The following is a 21,773-nucleotide window of genomic DNA, read 5'->3' as shown; positions in this document are numbered from 1 at the left end:
GAGATCCTTAGTTCTCAAATATGATCGTTTGGAGTTGAGTCTATCTGTTTAGTAAATAGGCAGCTTTACAGGAACTTTAAAGCCGTTATAACCAGTAAATGGACAAGGACCTCTAAGCTCAGATCAACTGCAAACCTATGGTTGCAGACTAATGGTAAATTAATATTTTATTTGTAGAAAAACTGACGTGCCCCTTTATCTTGATTCTTGGCATTCATTTTATGGGGCCAATTCTGATACTAACAACTTCAGAAAAATATCCCAAATGCTTCTGCATCTTAATATAAGTACTAATTACTAAACATCCTTTTCCGGATGATGATTGCATTGTCTCCACTAATTTCAAAGAAGTTAATTAAGAAACTATGTATGGATGACATGATGCTCAACAAGAATCACAAGGGCTCCGGTGGTTGGTAGGAGCTGTCAGTGCATGTCTCCTTGTGGTGGGACGTTGCAGGTTCAAAACCCAGTGGGTACGTTGAATAATAACTGGTGGAGGTCTGCCTAACCCCAGCTTGCATTTCAAAAAAAAAATCACAATGTAGCATCTGCGTTGTCTGCATTGATTTCTCCTTTTGGGTAATGTTGGGCATTGGGTCGGGTAGTGGACTCGAGATGGAGCAGGTTTGAGCTGCTAAACTCAGCCCGACCCCGATAAGAGTTGGGTCCTGCCTGGCCATTTTGTAATCAGTCTTAAAGGACCCGACACAACACAAAAGCTACCTAAGCCTCAGCCTGATAAGACCTGGGCCTGGCCAGAACCCAACAAGGGTCAGGTCAAGATGAAGGATCAGGTGCAATGTAATTGCACACTTTTAGTGTGCTGCTGCACCTGATCGTCCTTCATCATTGCTTGGGCCTCACAACTGACAGGCTGTATTCTAAAGATGAAGGGTGAATCAGGTGCAGCAGCACACTAAAAGTGTGCAATCGCATTGCACTTTGTTCCTTCCTCGGTTGAGCTCTGGCTGGCCTGAGTCTGGGTTGGGCGTCAAGTCGCTTGGGACCTGGCCCGGTTAGCCCAGCCCTTTGCTTGCCCTTGCTTTTGGAACACAAAAAGATTGTAGTGAAATGTAGGTTACATGTAGGTTTCAACAGCAGCAGAGAGAAGGTTAGCCAAGTTAGACCCTAAGTGCCTCACAAAGAGGTTGGTGAGCTCCATATTTTTGTCTAAAGGATGAATCTTAGTGCAATTGACAGGTAACATGGGCTTGACTGACTGATTTATTGACCATGTGAGTTCCCTTTTTTTGCAAGACTAGTAAATGCGAACCACTTTTAACCTAAGAATTTGGTTTAAGTAACCTATGTAGACAGAAAGAGGCAGCACAGTCACTTATTTGTGCAATGCATCAAAGAAGTTTTTCTTTGCTTACAAATTTTTTTTGATAGGCCAGCTGGGGTTAGGCAGAACCCCACCAGATATACAACTGTACCATTGGGTTTCGAACTTGCAATGTCCCCAACACAAGGTGACGTGCACTAAGTGCACCTACCAGACAAGGGGAGCCCCTGTTAGTTTTTCTTTCTTCTTTCTATCTTTTCTTTGATTACAATAGTCACCAGTTCTGGTTTACATTTAGCTTCATTTCGATCCTTCCATCACTAGTGTGGTGACTGCTACTTGCAATGATATGAAACCTTGAAGATTGCATTTGAATATCGCAGAGATTTGCGCACACACAGATGAAGGCATGAGACTCTTGATCCAACCTCCCTCAAACTGGGTAGGGATGGCAGTGGGGCGGGGCGGGGCGGGGGACAAGGTCTCCACCCCCGCCCCGCCTCAAGATTTTATCCTCCACCCCCGCCTCCATCCCCGGCGGGGATGGATTTTATCCTCCACCCCCGCCTTCATCCCTGTTTCATGTCCTTCATCCCCGGTTCAAACGGGGATGAGGTGGGGCGGGGCGGGGATATTGCGGGGAAAAGTGGTCTGGGCAGGGATGAGGCGGGGACGGGGAAAAATGCACGTCCATCCCCGCCTCCACCCCCGGACGGGGATGGATTTTAACCTTCGTCCCCGCCTCCATCCCCGTTTCATACCCTTCATCCCCGGTCCAAACGGGGCGAGGCGGGGCGGGGGCCCGCTTTCCCCCGGTCCACTGCCATCCCTAAAACTGGGGATCTCAGAGCCTCGGAACTAGGGCTGGGAAACAAGCCAAGCTGCTCGTGGCTTGGCTCATGTTCTGCTCATAAAAAGTTTGCTCAAGTTTGTAAAATAAGCTCGGGAAGCTGAATATGAACAATAGGTACTTTCAGCTCAACTCGTATAAGCTGGTTAGGTAGTAAGAAATATATTTTACATGTATGTTTTTATAATCTTATCTCTTCCAACAAGAAAATAGTTTATTTTTTCTATAAACAAGCTGGCTCAAACTCGGCTCATTTAACATGGGCTGATTATGTGCTCGAACATGGCTTGGTTCACCACAAGAATCAGCCAAGCTTGAACACTTAAAGCTCATCTCATAAAAAGCAGGTTTACCAGCCCTTCTCAGAACTTCAATCCCTGCCATAAACCACAAAATTCACCCGGATCACAGGATCTATTTTTCAAGTTTGAAGGGGGAGGGGAGGTGGGTCAAACTAGAGATCCTCGAATATGAAATCCAAAGATCTCAAGTCGAGATCTAAAGATCTTATATCTGAGCGCATCAAATTTACCCTTGGAAGCTGTTCAAGTTTGAAGGGGGAGGATATTCAACAAGGTTTGTTTGTTAGAGATCATATTTTTTGGACATAAAAATATAATTTCTTTGTTTTATACAGGTTTGGTGAATTGGAAGCTGTTAATGTTCAGACTTCAGAGCTCATGAAAGACTTGCTTGCACACCATAATAACAATGTACAAACCATGTTTTCAACTAAATAATATACGCAGATCGTATCTATAGGGTTAATTCCCCAAAAAAAGTTTATGACATGAACAAGATGTGTGCATCTTACATTTGGCGCACAGGACTGTACCATACTCTTTGGTAGAAATACATGACTGCAGGCTTTATCTTTAAATGTGAGATAAGCTGAAATTTTGCAGTACAAATGGCATCAAAATTTCTCAAATTATCTCACTTTTCCTCATATGGTGGAGAATGCAGACGAGAAACGGCTAGGTTCAAACCTCGCACCCATACCGGTATGAGAACTGGGTTTTCTCTTGGCCTAGCCCAAAAAAAAAGTTTGAGGATAAATTAGTAAATTTATTCTCAAAACTCAATTTCAGTTAGTGTCAACTTAACTCCAAAACGGGTTTCATTTAGGTATGGCAGTGGACCCGGGGAAAATGGGGCCCCGCCCCACCTCGCCCCATTTGGACTGGGGATGGAGAACATGAAACAGGGATGGAGGCGAGGATGGAAGTTAAAATCAAAACCCGTGCCGGGATGGACTTACGCTTTTCTCCTCCCCACCCCATCCCCTAACCTTCTTTGGGAATGGCAATGGACGGAGGGAAAACGGGGCCCTGCCCCGCCTCACCACGTTTGGGCTGGGGATGGAGGCAGGGATAAAGGTTAAAATCAAGACCCGTGCAGGGATGGAGGCGTGGATGGATGACAAGATTTTGAGAGAGACCTTGTCCCCCGCCCCGGTCCACTGCCATCCCTAGTTTCATTATGAAGCACAAGTTTACTTGTGTCTTGACAAATTCTAAAGCTTAGGTGTGTTTGTTGCTAATAATTTAAGCGTGTATTTGAAGATTCTCTATCTATAACCCTAAATTGTCTCCTTGATAATGGTGTAAAAGGGGAATTTTATGCTATAGCAGTCCCATGTCACCGGGACACGCCATTTTGGGTGTGTCCATGTTGACACAAATTAACATGCTAACATGGACGACTATTATTTTAATAAATTTAATTATATTTATATTTTTATAAAAATGTATTTTACTATTAAAATATCAAAAAAATGTTTTTGATTGATTAAAATTTAAAATTTTTGGGCCCTCAGATTTTCTGAAAAAAATTTGAACTTGCGAGTCAAACTCGCATCCCATTTTGTGTCCACGAATCTTAGTGATACAGCTGAAGTTAATACCTTACATAGGCTGTGATGGCATACTAGTTCCTTATTACCATAATTAATTCATGCAAACATCATTATCATCATCGTCATCAGAATCCTACACGAAGTTCTAAGCTAACCATAGTATGAAGGTGTTTGAATGCCGACAGGGACAGCACGTCCTGTCCATCCGATCTGCAGACAGGACAGAACGTGCTGTCCCGTACTCTCTACACTAATATCCGATATTAATGTTAATTGAATGCAAGAGTCCATCCTCACAACCTGGCTTGTACTAGGGCTGGCTGGGTTCATACCGGCCCATTCCAGTCACTGCCCATAAGAACTGAGCTTTCATTTAGCTTAGCGAAAAAAAAAAAAATAGCTTTGATTTTTATCTTCTCATCACCCCAAAAATCATCAAATTTTGAGGCCAAGGTGTGAAGAAGTGGCCGTTGTTATTAGAGTGCCAATTTAATTATAACGCGGTTCTACAACCCAAGGTCCAGTTAACCATAAGCATTGTAGGACTATCCAGCGTGGTTAGATCACATGACCCTGACCCACCTTTTTCGAGTAACAAATCAAAAATAAAATGTACTGCAGTTTTTTTTTTTTTTTTGACAGAGAAAGCTGGGGTTAAGCAGACCCCTACTCGATCTTGCTCCCTTACAACACAAGGTAACTTACTAACTTTTAACACTATTTAATATACTTGAGAATACAATTAAGAGAGCATTAAAGTTAAGAGAAAAATAATAAAATACATGGCTATTACAAACATTATAAAAGTGTAAAACTGTCAGCATGGGTCTGACCTTTACCTCAGCCACCAGCAACCATGTGGGTGTCGGTGGCTGTCAGCTAATAGAGAGGGAGAGAAAAACCACAAGCAGAAGTCGTGGCCTTTGTCTCGGCCACTTAAAGTCCATGGACTGACTTAGTTTGAGTCTGAACTGGGCCAAGTCAGCCAAGACACTTGGGCCAATGGGTTTGCACCTACACCAACTTGGTTTGGGTGTGATCGAGTGTGGTTGAAAAAAAATAATAATATATATGAAAAATTGAGACAACAACTATCTCAGTTTTCTATTTCAAACTGATCCAAATAGACCGGGCTTGGGTTTGGGCCCAGTTTGGATCAAACACAGACTAAATCAAGTTTGAGTCCAGTGAGGACCAAACTCAAACTGAATCAGGGTTGGGTCCATTTGAAATGGGTAAGGTCCAGTTTGTACCAAACTGGATATGAATTCAGTTTGATTAATCAGGGTATAAGACAGAAATTAGATTTGAATCCAATATGTGTAATTAGAGAGAGAATCAAGGACTGAACCCATTTAGGTTCAATTTGGGCTAAACCCTGACCAAGCTATGTCTGGTCAGGTTTAGTGAATTCAAAAAGAAAAAAATATGCATGTGTGCAACAGAGGGGTTGAGGTTAGGATTTAAACCCCCAACCTCTCACAAGTAAGGAATTATCCCTAACTAGTAGGCCACAAATGACATATATACCTATACTGTGTTTTAATTGTAGGATGCATATTCATTTCAGAATAAGAAATCAGGCTCGGTTCCACACAATTATGTTATCCAGATACGAACTCGCTTCAGAGGTTAAATGATCATTTTATCCTAATTTTTTCTTGCAATAAAAATGACATAACTCTTCGTTATGAACTTAGAATTGAGTGAGGTTTAGTGCATTGGAACCAAGATGCAGAGAGAAATTTGTTTGTCCTGTTTTTATGGCCAAACACCAGCACAAAAAATAAGGTTTAATATACCATCTTTGGGAGGAGTAGTTTGGTAATCTTTTAAAATGAAAGAAAAGTTGATTTGGTTAATTAAGTTGTTATACAGATCCGACTACTTCTATGAGAGACTCGACTATAAGGCAAGGGTTCAATTCTCATATTCGAGGTAAGAAAAAATTGCAAATAACTCTCTAGATAATAAAATACAATCTTTGTGTATAAATGCATCTTGCTATGGATAGGTATTGTGACTTCTTGTATTTTAGAAGTATGCATATGCAAATTGCTTCACGCTTTTATTAGATTGACTGAATGCATGCTTAGAAATTTGCATTTTGTAGCTTTTAAAAGATGCATGTGAATTATGATTCATATTACATGTTATCCTAGTACTTTGGCAATTCAAGAAAAATTTGATATATGATTCATGTCATGAATGTACTTATTGTGAAAATAAGGATAATGGTTTGGCATATGTAAAATATTGTGAAAAAATGAATGCTAGACTTTGAGAAATAGATGTACAGTTTTAGATTTCTCAGAATATGGCTTATTCCGAGAATGCCATGCTTATACATTAGGAGGAGTATTTTAATGTTGTGGCATAATTAATTTATGTTGTGTCTCTATGATAGATTGTTATCCCTAGACTTATATTGTATCTATGTGATTACGTGCTAAAAACTAGTTAGTGAATATACACTTAAAATGATATAATACACTAACACTAAGAAATGAACAAGAAAAAAAAAAGAATAATGCATCTAAGGTAATAACACACAGAGAGATACGAACTCTACCAAGAATGACATGATCTAGGGCTTGTGTGTACCTCATCTGTGTTTGAGATCTTGAGGAAATCCTCGGTAACCCTTAGAAGTTAAAAGCATTGCTTGTTAGACACATATAGAAAATACCATGAATCACAAATATAGCTCCTCAGATACCTTGGGGGCAGGTATAGCTTCTTGGGCTCATCAACTAACTATCGATTGGCATATAGGGTTCTCTAGCTTGTAACCGGTGAGTAAAGCTACAACGATGGAAAGTCCATAGTTTGGACTGATTTAGATCATGTTGTTTGTGCAATGGTTCATATATCTGGCAAACACTGTAAACTTTGGAGTTGTCTACATGAGTTGCTATGCCAAGGAGGTTATTTCTGGAATAGTCGATTAGTGTAAATGACAACATTGAGAAATGTCTATTTTAAAAATAAAAAAATAGTTTTATGAAGGTTAAGAAAAAGATAAAATGTGTAAACAACATGTGTTTTAGTTGGAGAAAAATTAAACTTATACTGAGAGCTTAGAGTTCACTACAGTTATGATGGTCATATGTTTCATATTTGTAAATAGAACATTTCTAAGTTTTAGACTCACCCCTGCTTTGTTACAACTGTAGGATCAGGAAGCATTGCGGTAAGAATGACATGATTTGTGGACTCAAACTTTCTTACAGTTGACCTTGAAGCACCTTAAAGTACTTTGCTTTTTATTTCTGCATTTTTCTATTTTGGTTATGTATTTTAAACACTTTAGCTTTGACGAACATTGATGGTTAGTATTGGTATTAGACGAATGAACTTGTTGGCTACGTTGGATTTTATAGCATTGATGAGAGCTTATTATGGCATGAAAAAAAAAATTGAACTCAGACTTGAGGTTGTTTTGGTAATATATATTTTTTTAAAAATGACATCCACAAACCCGAACTCGAGAGGTCCTGATTCAAGTTGTTAAAGAGTGAGTTGTTCCGCTTCGTGGACATAGGCATTGCCATTGTCGAACCACATTAAACATTGTGTTCTTGAGTGTGTGGTGTTATTTTAAAACTCCTCCATCAGACAGCACATTGGTCGGCCTTCGATTGGTAAAACCCTTGATGTCCCCCTTACCCACTGGGGGAGTACACCCAACTTCAACCTTGTGACAAGAGATGTCACCCGTGGCTTTCGAACTTGTAGCATCACATCAACTGGGTGACATTCTCAAGTCACCCTTATCAGATGAGCAAAGCCCTTGTAGGTGACTTTGCAACAACAAATGGACATAGAAAACCCTCATCAACAATAGGGTCACTTAATGGGTCTGTCTCCCTACCATGTAAAACTCTTTGAGAAACACTGTTTCGTGCATCGGGGATTAACTAAGAATTGACATTTATATGAAATTATTATTATTCTTATTTATGATGAGAACCCTTGCTTAGAATCGGGTCACTTAATGGGTTGTCTCCTCTGTAAGGTAAGCTCCCTTAAAGAGTCCACCAGTTAAAGGCACCCACAAACCCAATGCCAAGGGGATGCTCACCTTATTAGTTAGCCAACCGTACATGGACTGATGCCAAAAGAATTGTAACTAACAACTCATCCAACTTGCTCGGCCACTTCAGGAAGCCAGAAAACTTTTAACAAATCAATAGTTTGTTGGAATAAGGGTTAATCAATATAATTTACTTTATTAAAATACTTAAAAAATAAAGAAATTCAACGGTGACCCCAATACAATTTACTTCATTAATTGAACCAGACTCGGTCCATACCTTTTTTTGATATTTATAAAGAGAAACTGCCCCAGGAATAGACCTAATTGCGCTGGCTCTACTTGTCATACTCATGGTTACCATGTCCAGGCAAGGTAAAATTCCATGGGCTTACCTCTTGGCCCCAAGGATTAGTCACGCTTTGGCTTGCTCAAGGAGTGATGCCCATGAGATTTGAACCTAGACCACCTGCCTAGCGGCCTAAACCTCATCCCACTATGTCAATCCTCATTGGGGTTGCGTTCTACTGACTGAGCTAGACGGGCTTGTTGACTCGGTCCCTACCTGGTAAAATAATATTTTTAATCATTTTTATGTTAAACTCCGCCTATGTATAACTGTTTAGTTACATTGTCGGTCCCAAGCCCGGATAAAGGAGGAGGGTTGCGGTAGGTCAGTGACAGCCATCATAAAAACTTAGTCACACCCTATGAATATGAACCAATATGAGAATTTTGTTAGGGTGTTTCCTACTGAGCGACGTGTTGTACTCTATAGGCCCGGAGGCAGTGATAAATGGGCAAGCGTTGCTAGGTCATCGCTGAGAAGCGACACATCACACCGGTGCCCGGGTGTGGTGTCAAATAGGTAAGGGTTCTCTCACTTTGTTGGACGGGTGGGGGTAAAAAAGATAGTTCAAGACCATAAAATTAAGTTAGCCACTTGGAACATAGGGTCTTTAACTGGTAAGTTGATAGAGTTAGTAGATGTTATGTGTAGGAGAAAGATGAATACTTTATGTCTACAAGAGACCAAATGGGTAGGTGAGAAAGCAAAAAGTGATAGAACTTTGGGGATATAAGATTTGGTATACAGGAATAAATAGGAATAGGAATAGAGTAGGGATTGTTATTAGTCGTGAGTTTATAGATAATGTAGTTGAGGTCCGTAGGAAGGGTGATAGGATTTTACTTATTAAATTAATATTAGGTACGAATATTATTAATATTATTACTGTTTATGTACCTCAAGTAGGTTTAGATGATTCTATTAAGCGTCAATTTTGGAAAGATTTAGATGGATTAGTACAAGGGATATCTTATGGAGAAAAGTTTTTCATCAACAGTGACCTTAATGGACATGTAGGCATTAGTAGGGATGGATTTGAGAGTATTCATGGAGGCTATGGTATAGGAGAAAGAAACGAAAGTGGAGAAAAGATTTTAGATTTTGGGTTGTCCTATGATATGATCTTAGCAAACACTTGGTTTAGGAAGAGGGAGTCTCACCTGGTAACATTTAAAAGTGGGGTTAATACGAGTCAGATAGATGTTTTCCTACTTAGAAAGAGAGATAGGGGTTATTGCATCAATTGTAAGGTTATACCGGCAGAAAGTGTAGCTACACAACATAGAGTCTTAATTTTAGATCTTAGAATTAGAAAATGCCGCAAAAATGATAGACATAGGATAGATCCTAGAATTAAGTGATGGGCACTGAAAGGAGCTAAACAATGAATGTTTGTAGAGCATGTAGTTAAGAAAGTTGATTGGTGTCTCGAGGAAGATTCAGAATCAATGTGGAATAAGATAGCGGGTGGCATGAAAAAGGTGGCTAAGGAGGTATTGGGTGAGTCTAGAGGCGGTGCACTGCTAGGTAAGGATACATCATGGTGGAACGAGGATTTCAAATTAGATATTAAGGTTAAAAGAGAGTGTTATAGAAATTTAAGTAAGAGTCATGATAATAAAAATTTGGAGAAGTATATGATAGTAAAGAAGGAAGTTAAAAAAGTAGTTCGAAACGCGAGGGATAAGGTATATAAGGAGGTTTATGACAAGTTGGATACCAAAGAGGGCGAGAAGGATATTTATAGGCTTGCAAAGATGCGAGATGGGAAATTGAGGGATTTGGGTATGGTTAGATGTATCAAAGTTGAAACACAAAGGGTTTTAGTCAAAGATGAAGAGATTAAGGAGAGATGAAAAGATTATTTTGATAAGCTATTAAATGGAAGTCATGCTCAGGATCTTGGAGACTTCTCCATTCCTTTTCATGAGATGAATCGTAGCTTCATGCATAAGATTCAAAAGAAAGAAATTGCAGAGGCTTTAAAGAAAATGAAATCAAGAAGGGCAGTTAGCCCAAATGGTATACCTATCAAGGCTTGAAAATGCTTGGGTGAGAAAGGTTTAGAATGATTGACAAATCTTTTTAACAAGATTTGGCGGACAAATAAGATGCCTAATGAGTGGAGGAAGAGTACTTTGGTGCCTCTATATAAGAATAAGGGTGATATACAAGATTGCACAAACTATCGTGGTATAAAACTCATGAGTCATACTATGAAACTTTGGGAGAGGGTGATTGAGTATAGGTTGAGGAATGTTGTCATGATATCGGAGAATCAATTTGGTTTTATGCTTGGAAGATCAACTATGAAAGCTATACATCTTCTTAAACAACTTATTGAGAGATATAGAGAGAGAAACAAAGATTTGCATATGATTTTTATTGATTTGGAGAAGGCATACGATAGAGTACCTAGGGATGTTCTCTGGTGGACAATGATGAAGAAAGGTGTTTCTCTCAAGTACATTAGTATAATGAAAGATATGTACAAAGGAGTAGTAACCAATGTCCGCACTTGTGGAGGGGTGACAACCAATTTTCCTATAACGGTTGGGTTACATCAAGGATTTGCATTAAGCCCTTTCCTATTTGCTATAGTGATAGACGAGCTTACGAGATCAATTCAAGAAAATGTGTCATGGTGTATGTTGTTTGCTGATGATATTGTTTTGATTCATAAGTCTAGAGCTGGGGTTAATGCTAAGTTAGAATTATGAAGACAGACATTAGAAGCAAGAGCTTTTAAGTTGAGTAAGAGTAAGACAGAATATATGGAATGTCGGTTTAGTAAGCAACAAAGTAGTGATAAGAGTGTAGTGAAGCTTGATGAGCAAAAAATATTGGTGGATGACTGTTTCAAATATTTGGGATCTATCATTCAAAAGTATGGAGAAATTGATGGAGATGTAAATCATAGGATAAAGGTTGGGTGGATGAAATGGAAAAGTGCAACTGGAGTGTTGTGCGATCGTAGAATGCCATTGCGGTTGAAGGAAAAGTTTTATAGGATGACAATTAGGCTTGCTTTACTATATGATACGGAATGTTGGGCTGCCAAGAGACATCATATTCAAAAAATGAGTGTAGTGGAGATGCGTATGCTTAGATGGATGTGTGGAAATATAATAAAAGATAAGATTCAAAACGAGGAGATACGTAAGAAGGTAGGTGTTGCTTCCATTGAAAATAAGATAAGAGAGAATCGTTTACGGTGGTTTGGACATATTCGGCAAAGGCCTAATGATGCTCCAGTTAGAAGGATGGAGAAATGGAAAAATATATTAGTTAAAAGAGATCGGGGTAGGCCTAAGAAGACTTGGATGTAGATGATAGGAAAGGATATGAATGCTTTGAACCTCACCGAGGATATGGCATTGGATAGAAATGATTGGAGGAGAAGGATTCATGTGGAAGACCCAGAATGATTTTCTTTTTTGGTTCATATCGCCGACCCCAATTGTTTTGGGATGAAGGCGTAGTTGTTGTGGTTGTAATCTTTTTTTATGTTAAAAACTCGGGTTTTATTTGAAACTCAGGTCAGACCCAAGTCTGATAAGAAATTTCACAAACCATACCCAGCTTCGTATACTATGGATCCTTTGTGTCTTACCTGATTACTAATTCGACCTCTTTCTTTATCACCAAACCCTAACCCTACAAGGTTTGGCAAGGTTGAGTCCGCTTGAAACCCAACCCGTTGACACGCCTAATCAAAACCACTACTCAATACTCAAATAATACTGTAGCATTGGCCAATCAGTGAGTGGAGACAGTTCTTTGAGCAACTGAGTTTACTAAAAGGTGTCAACGGGTTGGATCTTTACCAGACCTAGGTGGTTTCAGGCCTTTGGCTCCAGATCCAAATATAAGGTATTGTACAGATTTGGACCCAGTCCTAATGGATCTACTATAGGAAAATCCATACCCATTCCTATGAGGACTACATAAGCCAGACCTCATTTGTATTAGTAAAATAATATTTTTAATTTTTTTTACATTAAAAAATGATGGATCTTATAGATACTTGGGTTGGACCTGAGCCTCGTATGAACTTTCAGATACCGTGCAGCCCATACATGGTTCTCTATGGAATCAGACCTCATGGGTCTGACCCAAATAGTTAATTGAAACCCTTTCTTTGTTACCAATCCCTGACCCTACCAGATCTGGCATGGGTCAAAATAGGGTCATACCTGACCATTCATACCCCTAATTAGAAACCCAAATTTTGACAATCAACATAATATAATTGATAAAAATAAATGTAAATAATAGCTTTAACACCCCAAATGCTAGAAGTTTTTTTTTTTGTGAGGGCAAGTTAATCAAAGAATTTAATTTTCCTACAGATTTAGCTCCCACTAAGATGATTTTACAGTAAGAAATTAGGATCGAACTTGGTTAAATGCATAATTTAGGACAAATTTGCCTCATTGGCCAAAGAAATATTTTTACATAAAAAAGCTACAGGATATGAAATGTAGTTCTTTTTTAGCTCTAAATAACTGATCTAAATCACTACAAAAGCAGTGCAGAGTTCTGCCTAAGGGCGTGTTCCGATCGGGGACTGACCGATCCCTGCCTGGGTGCAGTTCCGCGTTCGATATGCAGGAACCAACTGGTCCAGCAATGACCCATTGCTTCCTGCCCCCTTTGTATTTAAAATGGGGTGGGATGGAACTGGACAAATGCCACCTGGCATGTTCATGCTGCATATGTCCAGTGAAGCAAACACACCCTTATTTTTGTTTTGTTTATTGCATGGAAAAATTGCACCCGAGACCGAAGACCTGGACACGTTGGTCTTATTCTATGGCATAGTGACAAAAGTTAAAAACGTGTTTTTTCCGGCAGTCAAAAACTCGAGAGATTTTGATTTTTTTTTTAAATCTTGCATTTTTTGGCAAAATCTCGGCAATAAAAAACTAATTTTAAATTATAAGAAAATAATTTTTTATAAAAAATATATAAATAAAACTATTTTAAAAAATAAAAACCATGTGGTTTTTCATGATAAATAGCCGTTAAAAACATAAATATTGCAAAAAAAACATGATATTTTCAATATATAGCAAAAAATTGCCGCTTTAACTTTCAGGTAATTTCTTACGGTATCTGTCACTATGGTCTATGGTTACGTAGGCACCACCCAGCAAGTATAAAACTCCATGGTGCCTAGGGGTGTCAACTGGTCGGGTTTACCCAGACCTGACCCGAACCAAACCCTATAGGGTCCGGGTACAGTAATAAATAATAAGACCCGATTAAGACTGGGTTTGGACCCCCCGAAGGTCTCATCAATGCATGAACCCAGGTATAGTTTGTGAAATTTTATATTGAACCCGGACCCAACCCAAGTTCTGATTAAGACCCGCAATTTTTCAATGTAAAAGTGATACAAAAAATATGGTTTATGTAGTTTTTATCTGGTCCGGGTATGGTTTTTTTATAGTAACCCCGATTAGACCCAAGTCTAGACCTGATACCATACCCGAAAATTGAGTCCAAGTCTAGTACTACCTGGGTCCAAACTAAACCCGACCCATTGACACCCCCAAGCTCGGAGAGCTCTCGTATTGCCTTATGAAAGGAGCACCAATACGGCGAGTTGAATTTAGAGTAGAGAGAGACTTCCCTATCCAAGAGCTGAAGGCCATGTGAGTGGCCCTTTTGTGTCGCCCCATTATCATACTTATCATCTCAAATGTTATCCTATCCTAATCTTTAATCCTGGATGTTATAAAAGCTGAAGAGGAGTAGGTGTCAAAAATTAAATGCTTCCTTACTTTTCTAAATTGACATATTGACTATGTTTTTTTATAATGTCATTAAAAATGTGTTTGCCCTTTTTTATATAGTTTTTAAAAAAAAGAAAGGTCTTCCGTACGTAACATCTTGTAATTTAAAAAGAAACTCTTGAATTATCACACACAAATATATATATATATATATATATGGCTTTGAAGAAAATGAAATCAAGAAGGGCAGTTGGCCCAGATGGTATACCTATCGAGGCTTGGAAATGCTTGGGAGAGAAAGGTTTAGAATGGTTGACAAATCTTTTTAACTTGATTTGGCGAACAAATAAGATGCCTAATGAGTGGAGGAAGAGTACTTTGGTGCCTTTATATAAGAATAAGGGTGATATACAAGATTGCACAAACTATCGTGGTATAAAACTCATGAGTCATACTATGAAACTTTGGGAGAGGGTGATTGAGTCTAGGTTGAGGAAGGTTGTCATGATATCAGAGAATCAATTTGGTTTTATGCCTGAAAGATCAACTATGGAAGCTATACATCTTCTTAGACAACTTATTGAAAGATATAGAGAGAGGAACAAAGATTTGCATATGGTTTTTATTGATTTAGAGAAGGCATACGATAGAGTACCTAGGGACGTTCTCTGGTGGACAATGATGAAGAAAGGTGTTTCTCTCAAGTACATTAGTATAATTAAAGATATGTATGAAGGAGTAGTAACCAATGTCCGCACTTGTGGAGGGGTGACAACCAATTTTCCGATAACGGTTGGGTTACATCAAGGATCTGCTTTAAGCCCTTTCCTATTTGCGATAGTGATGGATGAGCTTACGAGATCAATTCAAGAAAATGTACCGTGGTGTATGTTGTTTGCTGATGATATTGTTTTGATTGATGAGTCTAGAGCTGGGGTTAATGCTAAGTTAGAATTATGGAGACAGACATTGGAAGCTAGAGGTTTTAAGTTGAGTAAGAGTAAGAGTAAGACTGAATATATGGAATGTCGGTTTAGTAAGCAACGAAGTAGGGATGGGAGTGTAGTGAAGCTTGGTGAGCAAGATATACCGGTGAATGATTATTTCAAATATTTGGGATCCATCATTCAAAAGTATGGAGAAATTGATGGAGATGTAAATCATAGGATAAAGGTTGGGTGGATGAAATGGAAAAGTGCTACTGGAGTGCTGTGCAATCGTAGAATGCCATTGCGGTTGAAGGGAAAGTTTTATAGGACGACTATTAGACCCGCTTTACTATATGGTACGGAATGTTGGGCTGCCAAGAGACATCATATTCAAAAAATGAGTGTAGCTGAGATGCGGATGCTTAGATGGATGTGTGAAAATACAATAAAAGATAAGATTCGGAACGAAGAGATACGTAAGAAGGTAGGTGTTGCACCCATTGAAAATAAGATGCGAGAGAATCGTTTACGGTGGTTTGGACATATTCGGCGAAGGCCTAATGATGCTCCAGTTAGAAGGTTGGAGAAATGGGAAAATATATTAGTTAAAAGAGGTCGGGGTAGGCCTAGGAAGACTTGGATGGAGATCATAGGAAAGGATATGAATGCTTTGAACCTCACCGAGGACATGGCGTTGGATAGAAATGATTGGAGGAAAAGGATTCATGTGGAAGACCCAAAATGAATTTCTTTTTTGGTTCATATCGCTGACCCCAATTGTTTTGGGATGAAGGCGTAGTTGTTGTTGTTGTTGTTGTATATATATATATGAATTACATGATCCTCTCTCCTTTGTATTTGCACTAAATAATGGGTTTTTCGGGCTTCTCTCATGATTTTTATGCGGTTTCGGCCCCATAAATGTGTTGGGCATGGTCGATTTACTAAGAATTCACACCTAGATCATGTGTTTTGTATGAAAAAAATGATGTTTGGAGACTCGAAATTTTACAAAGATTTTGGACCTTTGATTATAAAAACCTACCCATTACTCTCTCTCTCTCTCGCTTTATATATATATATATATATATATATATATATATATATATATATATATATATATATATATATATATATATATACATCCTAATTGTCATATAAAATCATTCACTCCTTACAAAAGTCTCCTAATTGCCATATATTACAAATCTCTCTCTCTCTCTCTCTCTCAAATATCTCCATAAAACAGTCTTCCCTCTTTTCTCATAGTTCATAAGAAAAAAACTTATCATGGGGGGTTTGGCCTGACTCAACAAAATGTTTTTAAAATGCATACATTTTACGGTGTGTTTATTCATCCTATTTATCATAAAAATGTAATATAATTTAGGTCTATCCATATGGATGGGCCATTATGTTTTAATTAAAATATATATTAAATCATATAAAAAGACATTTATTTCTTTTAATTACTTAATTACATATTTAAAAATAACTTATAGTATGTTTTCAGCATATAAATATTTGTATCTCTTTATTTATTTATTTTTCATAAAAAAATTTGTTTAAGCATGATTTATCTAGACTCAGTCATATGGACGGGCCGTTTAAAATGATAAAAGTAATTTTTTTATCAGAGTCGTGAGCGTAATTACCACTTTACTACCATGTTCGTTTTGCTTTTTCCATGGTAAGAAGGGTTCTTTTGTCATTTCCTCTTAAGAATTTGCTAGTGCGATAGTTTCGTTTAGTTGCGCACTTGCGCTGAAGTAAAACTTCAACTTTACTCTTGGGGAATCATTAACAAAAAAGAGCATTGACCTTGAGAGAACACTGCCAAACTAGGCATAATCAATAACAAATCAAAGCTTCTTGTTAACCTCACATTACTGAATTCTTTTTTAAGTAATTAATAATTGGGTAGCTACTTTTAAAATCCAGCTGATTAAGATGATTCCCCCCTATATGTCAAATACAAAAGTATCACAAAAAAAATGTTAAGTAGAATTTTGCATATTAGCAAGAAAGAATAATGACTATCTGCTCATCAAAGCATAATCCTGCAAAAGCACAGAGACTAAGGACTAATCTTTGAATAAGAAAAAAAATTGGTGTGCAGGGTCTCAAGTCTAAAAAAAAAACAAAAAACAAAAACAAAAGATCCTTGTTTGAAAGATCTATCTTGTGTCTGGTACTGTCGATCTTATGCTTCCACAAAATCCAACTAGCAACAAGAATGAGTCTCAAAACCATTAGTATGGTTTCTGTATTTAGCTAGTTGTGTTTGGAAACTGATCACTAGAATGGAAGTTAATGCATTTGATAAAAACTTGGTCAAACTACCTTGGTGGTGGATGTTGGGAAACTAGTAGCTGGGCAGGAGTTTATTCATTGAGATGTGAAGTGAGGTCCTCTATCCTTTGTATTTGCATAGGGATGGCAGTGGACCGGGGACAGGGGCTATGGGCAAGGTCTCCACCCCGCCCCGTCTCAAAATTTGAACTTCCATCCCTGCTTCCATCCTCGCACGGGTTTGGATTTTAACCTCCATCCCCGTTTCATGTCCTCCATCCCCTGTCCAAACGGGTGAGGCAGGATGGGGCTTCGTTTTTCCTCGGTCCATTGTCATTCTTAGAAGGATTGGGGATGGGGCAGGACGGGGAAGGCGGGGCGGGAGAAAGCGTAAGTCCATCCCCGCACGAGTTTTGATTTTAACCTTCATCCCCCCACCTCCATCCCTCTTTCATGTCCTCCATCTTTGGTCCAAATAAGGCAAGGTGGGGCGGGGCTGCTTTTCCCCCGGTCCACTGCCATCCCTATATTTGCACTAAATAATGGATTTGATAACTACCTGTCTTCTAGAGGTGGTAGCTGTCAGCTGCCATTTTTTTCCAAATGCATAATGCCTTGTTTAAAATAGGGGTGTCAACCAGACGGGGTTACCCGGACCCGACCCAGACCAAACCCTATAGAATTCGAGTATGGTGACAAATAAGAATACCCAATTAAGACTCAAGTTCGGACCCGAAAGTTCGATTAATACATGGACCCGGGTATAGTTTGTGAAATTTTATACCAGACCCGGGCTTGACCCGAGTTTCGATTCAAACACACAAAGTTTCAATGTAAAAATGATAAAAAATGTTATTTTACCAGGTATGGTTCGGGTCTAGTTCATATAGTTCTTATAGAGTTCGGATATGATTTCTCTTATAGTAGACCCGATTAGACCTAGGTTTGGACCTAATACCACACCCAAAAGTTTGGTCCAAGTCTGGTTTCACCTGAGTTCAAACAAAACCCGACCAGTTGGCACCCCTAGTTTGAAAACTAGTAGCTGTAATAGGAAGCGCCTTTTGAGGAAGTGAGAACTGCCAAAACCTGAATTGGGTAGCTGTGGATTCCATTCTTCAGTGTAAATTCAAAGATGAGAGGACCTCACTTCCCATCCCAAATGCATATAAACACCCATCCCAGCTACCACTTTCCAAACGACCACCACAAGATTCTTTGACCAAGTTTTTGCCAGATGCATTAACTCCTATCCCGGCTCTTAGTTTTCAAAGAGGGCCTAAACTCCTTCCAACTACCAGTTTTCAAACAGAGCCTTAATGTAAGGTCACGGAAATAGCATTCAATTCCATGAATTATACATGATATTGCTGAGTTAACAATAAGTTCTGAATGTGTGTCCCCAACTCAATAATGTAAGATATTGTGGGCAAGTTCATTAATCTTATTGATTGATATAAAGGCACACAGTCTGATATTGCCATTAGGAAGATCGTAATTATTTAGAAAGAAGTGGATGGCTGTCTGATTTTGTTATCTACATGAGCTCTCCCCAGCCAAGCCAAACCGAACGCCATGTTTTCGGGCTAGACTCGTTTAAGTTAAATGAGCTGCTGATAGATCAGCTCGGCAGCCATACAAACCGATCACAAATGAGTTGGTGACGAGACGAACTGAGCCGAGTCACGAGTTGCTCGGTTCATCTACCAGCCCTATACTTCTAGGGCTAACAAACCAGCAAGGGAAACAACTTTGAGTTGCAAGTGGGCCAAGAGGGTGACTGAGAACAAGATGGGTCGGCCAGCTGATCCATGTCTTAGCAGACTGACCCGATCATTCCAAAACCATCCTTGCTGACTCGTGTTTCTTGAAAGGAGGTTGGGGATTAGTGGACGGGGGAGTTGAACCGTTCAATTGGGGGGCACATTTTCTCTCTCTCTCTTTCTCTCTCTCTAAAAGAAAAAGCCCTTTTTTCTTTCACAAATTAAGAACCCTAGTCTCTCTCTCTCTCTCTCTCTCTCAGGCGACGCGTCATTCTCTCTCTAAAAAGGTAAGCAAGATACCTCTCAAACCTTCCCATTCTCATTTTTTATTCGCTTAATCTTGGGTTTTCGGTTCTTCCTCATTATTTCTATAATCGACAGATTTTTTTTTGTTTTTTATTTTATTTTGTGTGCCTATTTTCAAGGAAAAAAACCATCTTCATTTCTCTGATGAACGTAAAGTTAGGTTTTTTCTTTCTTCTCCTCCTTTGCTTCGCCTTTCTTGTGGGTGCTGATCTTAAAAGATGGGGCTTTTACGATTTGGGTTTCTCTTTTTCTTTTGGGTTTTGATGGGGATGGGTTGTTTTTGTAGGGTGGTGTTGATGTTAGAGAGAGAAGATGGAGTTTTTCTTGCAGAGTTAGTGGTAAAGAAGAGGGACGTTGAGAAATATATGTTGGCGGGCTCTTTGGTTTTGATTAGATGGAAGACAACGGAGGGTTGGGCATCCGAAGTTGGGGGTTCCCCAACCAATCTTTGAAGGAGAACCGGGTGCTGCAGTTCATATCTGCAGTAGCCGAGCGAGAGAAGGCCCTCATGCCGCCCGGACGTGAACCCGCCGTGCCCGTGGCCGCCCACCATGGCAACGGTAGGTTCATGGACAGGAATGGTGGCTCGGTGCCGGTGCCAGAGTACTCCGTCACCCACACCACCCCCATCGAGTTCTCGAGGGAGGCCTGGCTGCATCAGAGAGATTTGCAGCGTGTCCCTCCCTCGAACGTAAAGCTGTTCCACCCGCTTCCCTCGAATTCGAATTATGGTGGCAAAGATTTCGGGGTGATTCTGCATGAGCCGGCGAAGACCCAAATGCTGCAGATCGGCCCATCAGGTGCAGCCAATCAGGAAACCGTTCAGGAAGGATCTGCCACCATGGGGGATGACATGGGGAAAGAGGAGAATCCGCACAAGAAACAGCCCAAGACTACCAAGGCGAAGAAGACGAGGAAGAAGGTCACAGTGGTGAAGGATGAGGCCAATGGGTCTGGTCCTGCTCAGAAGGCAGGGAAGAAGAGCGCTGGTGTGGTTGTCAATGGGATCACTTTGGATCTCTCGTGCATTCCGGTACCAGTATGTTCATGTACCGGGGTTGCTCAGCAGTGCTACAAATGGGGTTCTGGTGGATGGCAATCAGCTTGTTGTACAACGAGTTTATCTATGTATCCATTGCCGACGAGCCAGAAGAGGCGTGGTGCTCGGATAGCTGGTCGGAAAATGAGCCGTGGAGCGTTTAAGAAGGTTTTGGAGAAACTGTTGTCGGAAGGGCATAGTTTGTCTAATGCAGTTGATTTAAGGAATTACTGGGCCAAACATGGTACTAACAAGTTTGTTACAATCAGGTAAAAGGAGATGGTCGATGTTGGTTTCTTCATTTGATCTCTTGTAGACCTCTAGAATGATGCATTGCCCGGCTTCGGTTGTATATATCTTTTGGGCCCTTTTGTAGAGGTGGTTTTGAATTAGTCTGTAACTCCCATAATCGATCTTGCTGATATCACACTGGCTGAAGCCAAAACAATTCCTTTTTTACGATATTTGGTGTTTTTGAATTGTTATGCAATGTAAAACAGGTATAGTTGATGCAGTTATGTTTTTGGATAGCTTTGTTAAAATTGCATTATCTTATGGGACTTGTTGCTGAAATTCATAATATGACTTGCAAACACCTTGAGGGAAATTGTTTAAAGGCATATCTCATTAATTCTGTTTTATTTTTTTCCTCTCTCTCTCTCTCTCTATGGCAGCAAGAAACTGAGCTTCTGCATATTTAGTTGTCATAAAGATCTATTTATAGCTTGTTGTGCATCTACTACTTTGGCATGACCTGCATTCTTGAATTCTTGAGTTTTTTTTGTAAGGTTACCTCTTCAGCTTTGTCTTGACTCTTCAATATTTGCAAAATGTAATATCTGCCTTTAAGGCTATTTTGGGTGCATTTGACTACCTGACATATGGTGCATGGATGCATACATTGAGTTTTTAAAATGGAAACAACAAATCCATAATGTCTATATTGAATATCCAGGCTGTCATACACATCAATTCGGTTATGTGTTTGTGGTCTGGGTGATTCAGTAATGTACTTGAAAAGAAGTCGTATGGTATATGGGTTTGGATCCAAGACGGGTCTGGACCTGGGACCCAATGTTGTTTGACGCATTGTTTGTTGTTATATTGTAATTCTGTTTTTTATTAAAGGGTATTTTCATACCCTAATTATTGTAACCCCTTAATATATATTTTAGAATCCAATCTGTCATGTAAAGACTGTTCTGAACGTGAGTTTCTGCAGCTCCTTCTCTCTCTATTGTTCCTCTTCCCTGTGCAGGTGAATCTGGACGGCAGATTTTAACATAGTATCAGAGTAGTGTTAAAGTTGGGCCTGGGATTGC

General features: G+C 39.5%; 1 protein-coding gene across 1 annotated transcript; it reads left to right on the top strand.

Annotated features, from left to right (window-relative positions):
* The first annotated feature begins 19,259 nt into the window (after nt 1–19,259).
* On the top strand, nt 19,260–20,993 carry LOC149841366 (protein BASIC PENTACYSTEINE1-like). Its single transcript, XM_090004778.1, has 2 exons — nt 19,260–19,393; nt 19,699–20,993. Exon 2 carries the CDS (start codon nt 19,807–19,809, stop codon nt 20,722–20,724), a length of 918 nt encoding a protein of 305 aa, XP_089860904.1. The 5' UTR covers nt 19,260–19,393; nt 19,699–19,806; the 3' UTR covers nt 20,725–20,993.
* The last annotated feature ends 780 nt before the right edge of the window (nt 20,994–21,773 follow it).

The sequence above is a fragment of the Nuphar pumila genome, chromosome 4 (assembly GCF_984573655.1).
Source record: "Nuphar pumila chromosome 4, dmNupPumi1.hap1.1, whole genome shotgun sequence".
NCBI lineage: Eukaryota > Viridiplantae > Streptophyta > Magnoliopsida > Nymphaeales > Nymphaeaceae > Nuphar > Nuphar pumila.
Note: the sequence above shows the minus strand (reverse complement) of the source record. Positions and strands in the feature narration are given on the sequence as shown.

Bases quoted from the DNA above. Each gene is read 5' to 3' on its own strand.
- LOC149841366 (XM_090004778.1), top strand. From the start codon at position 19,807: ATGGAAGACAACGGAGGGTTGGGCATCCGAAGTTGGGGGTTCCCCAAC.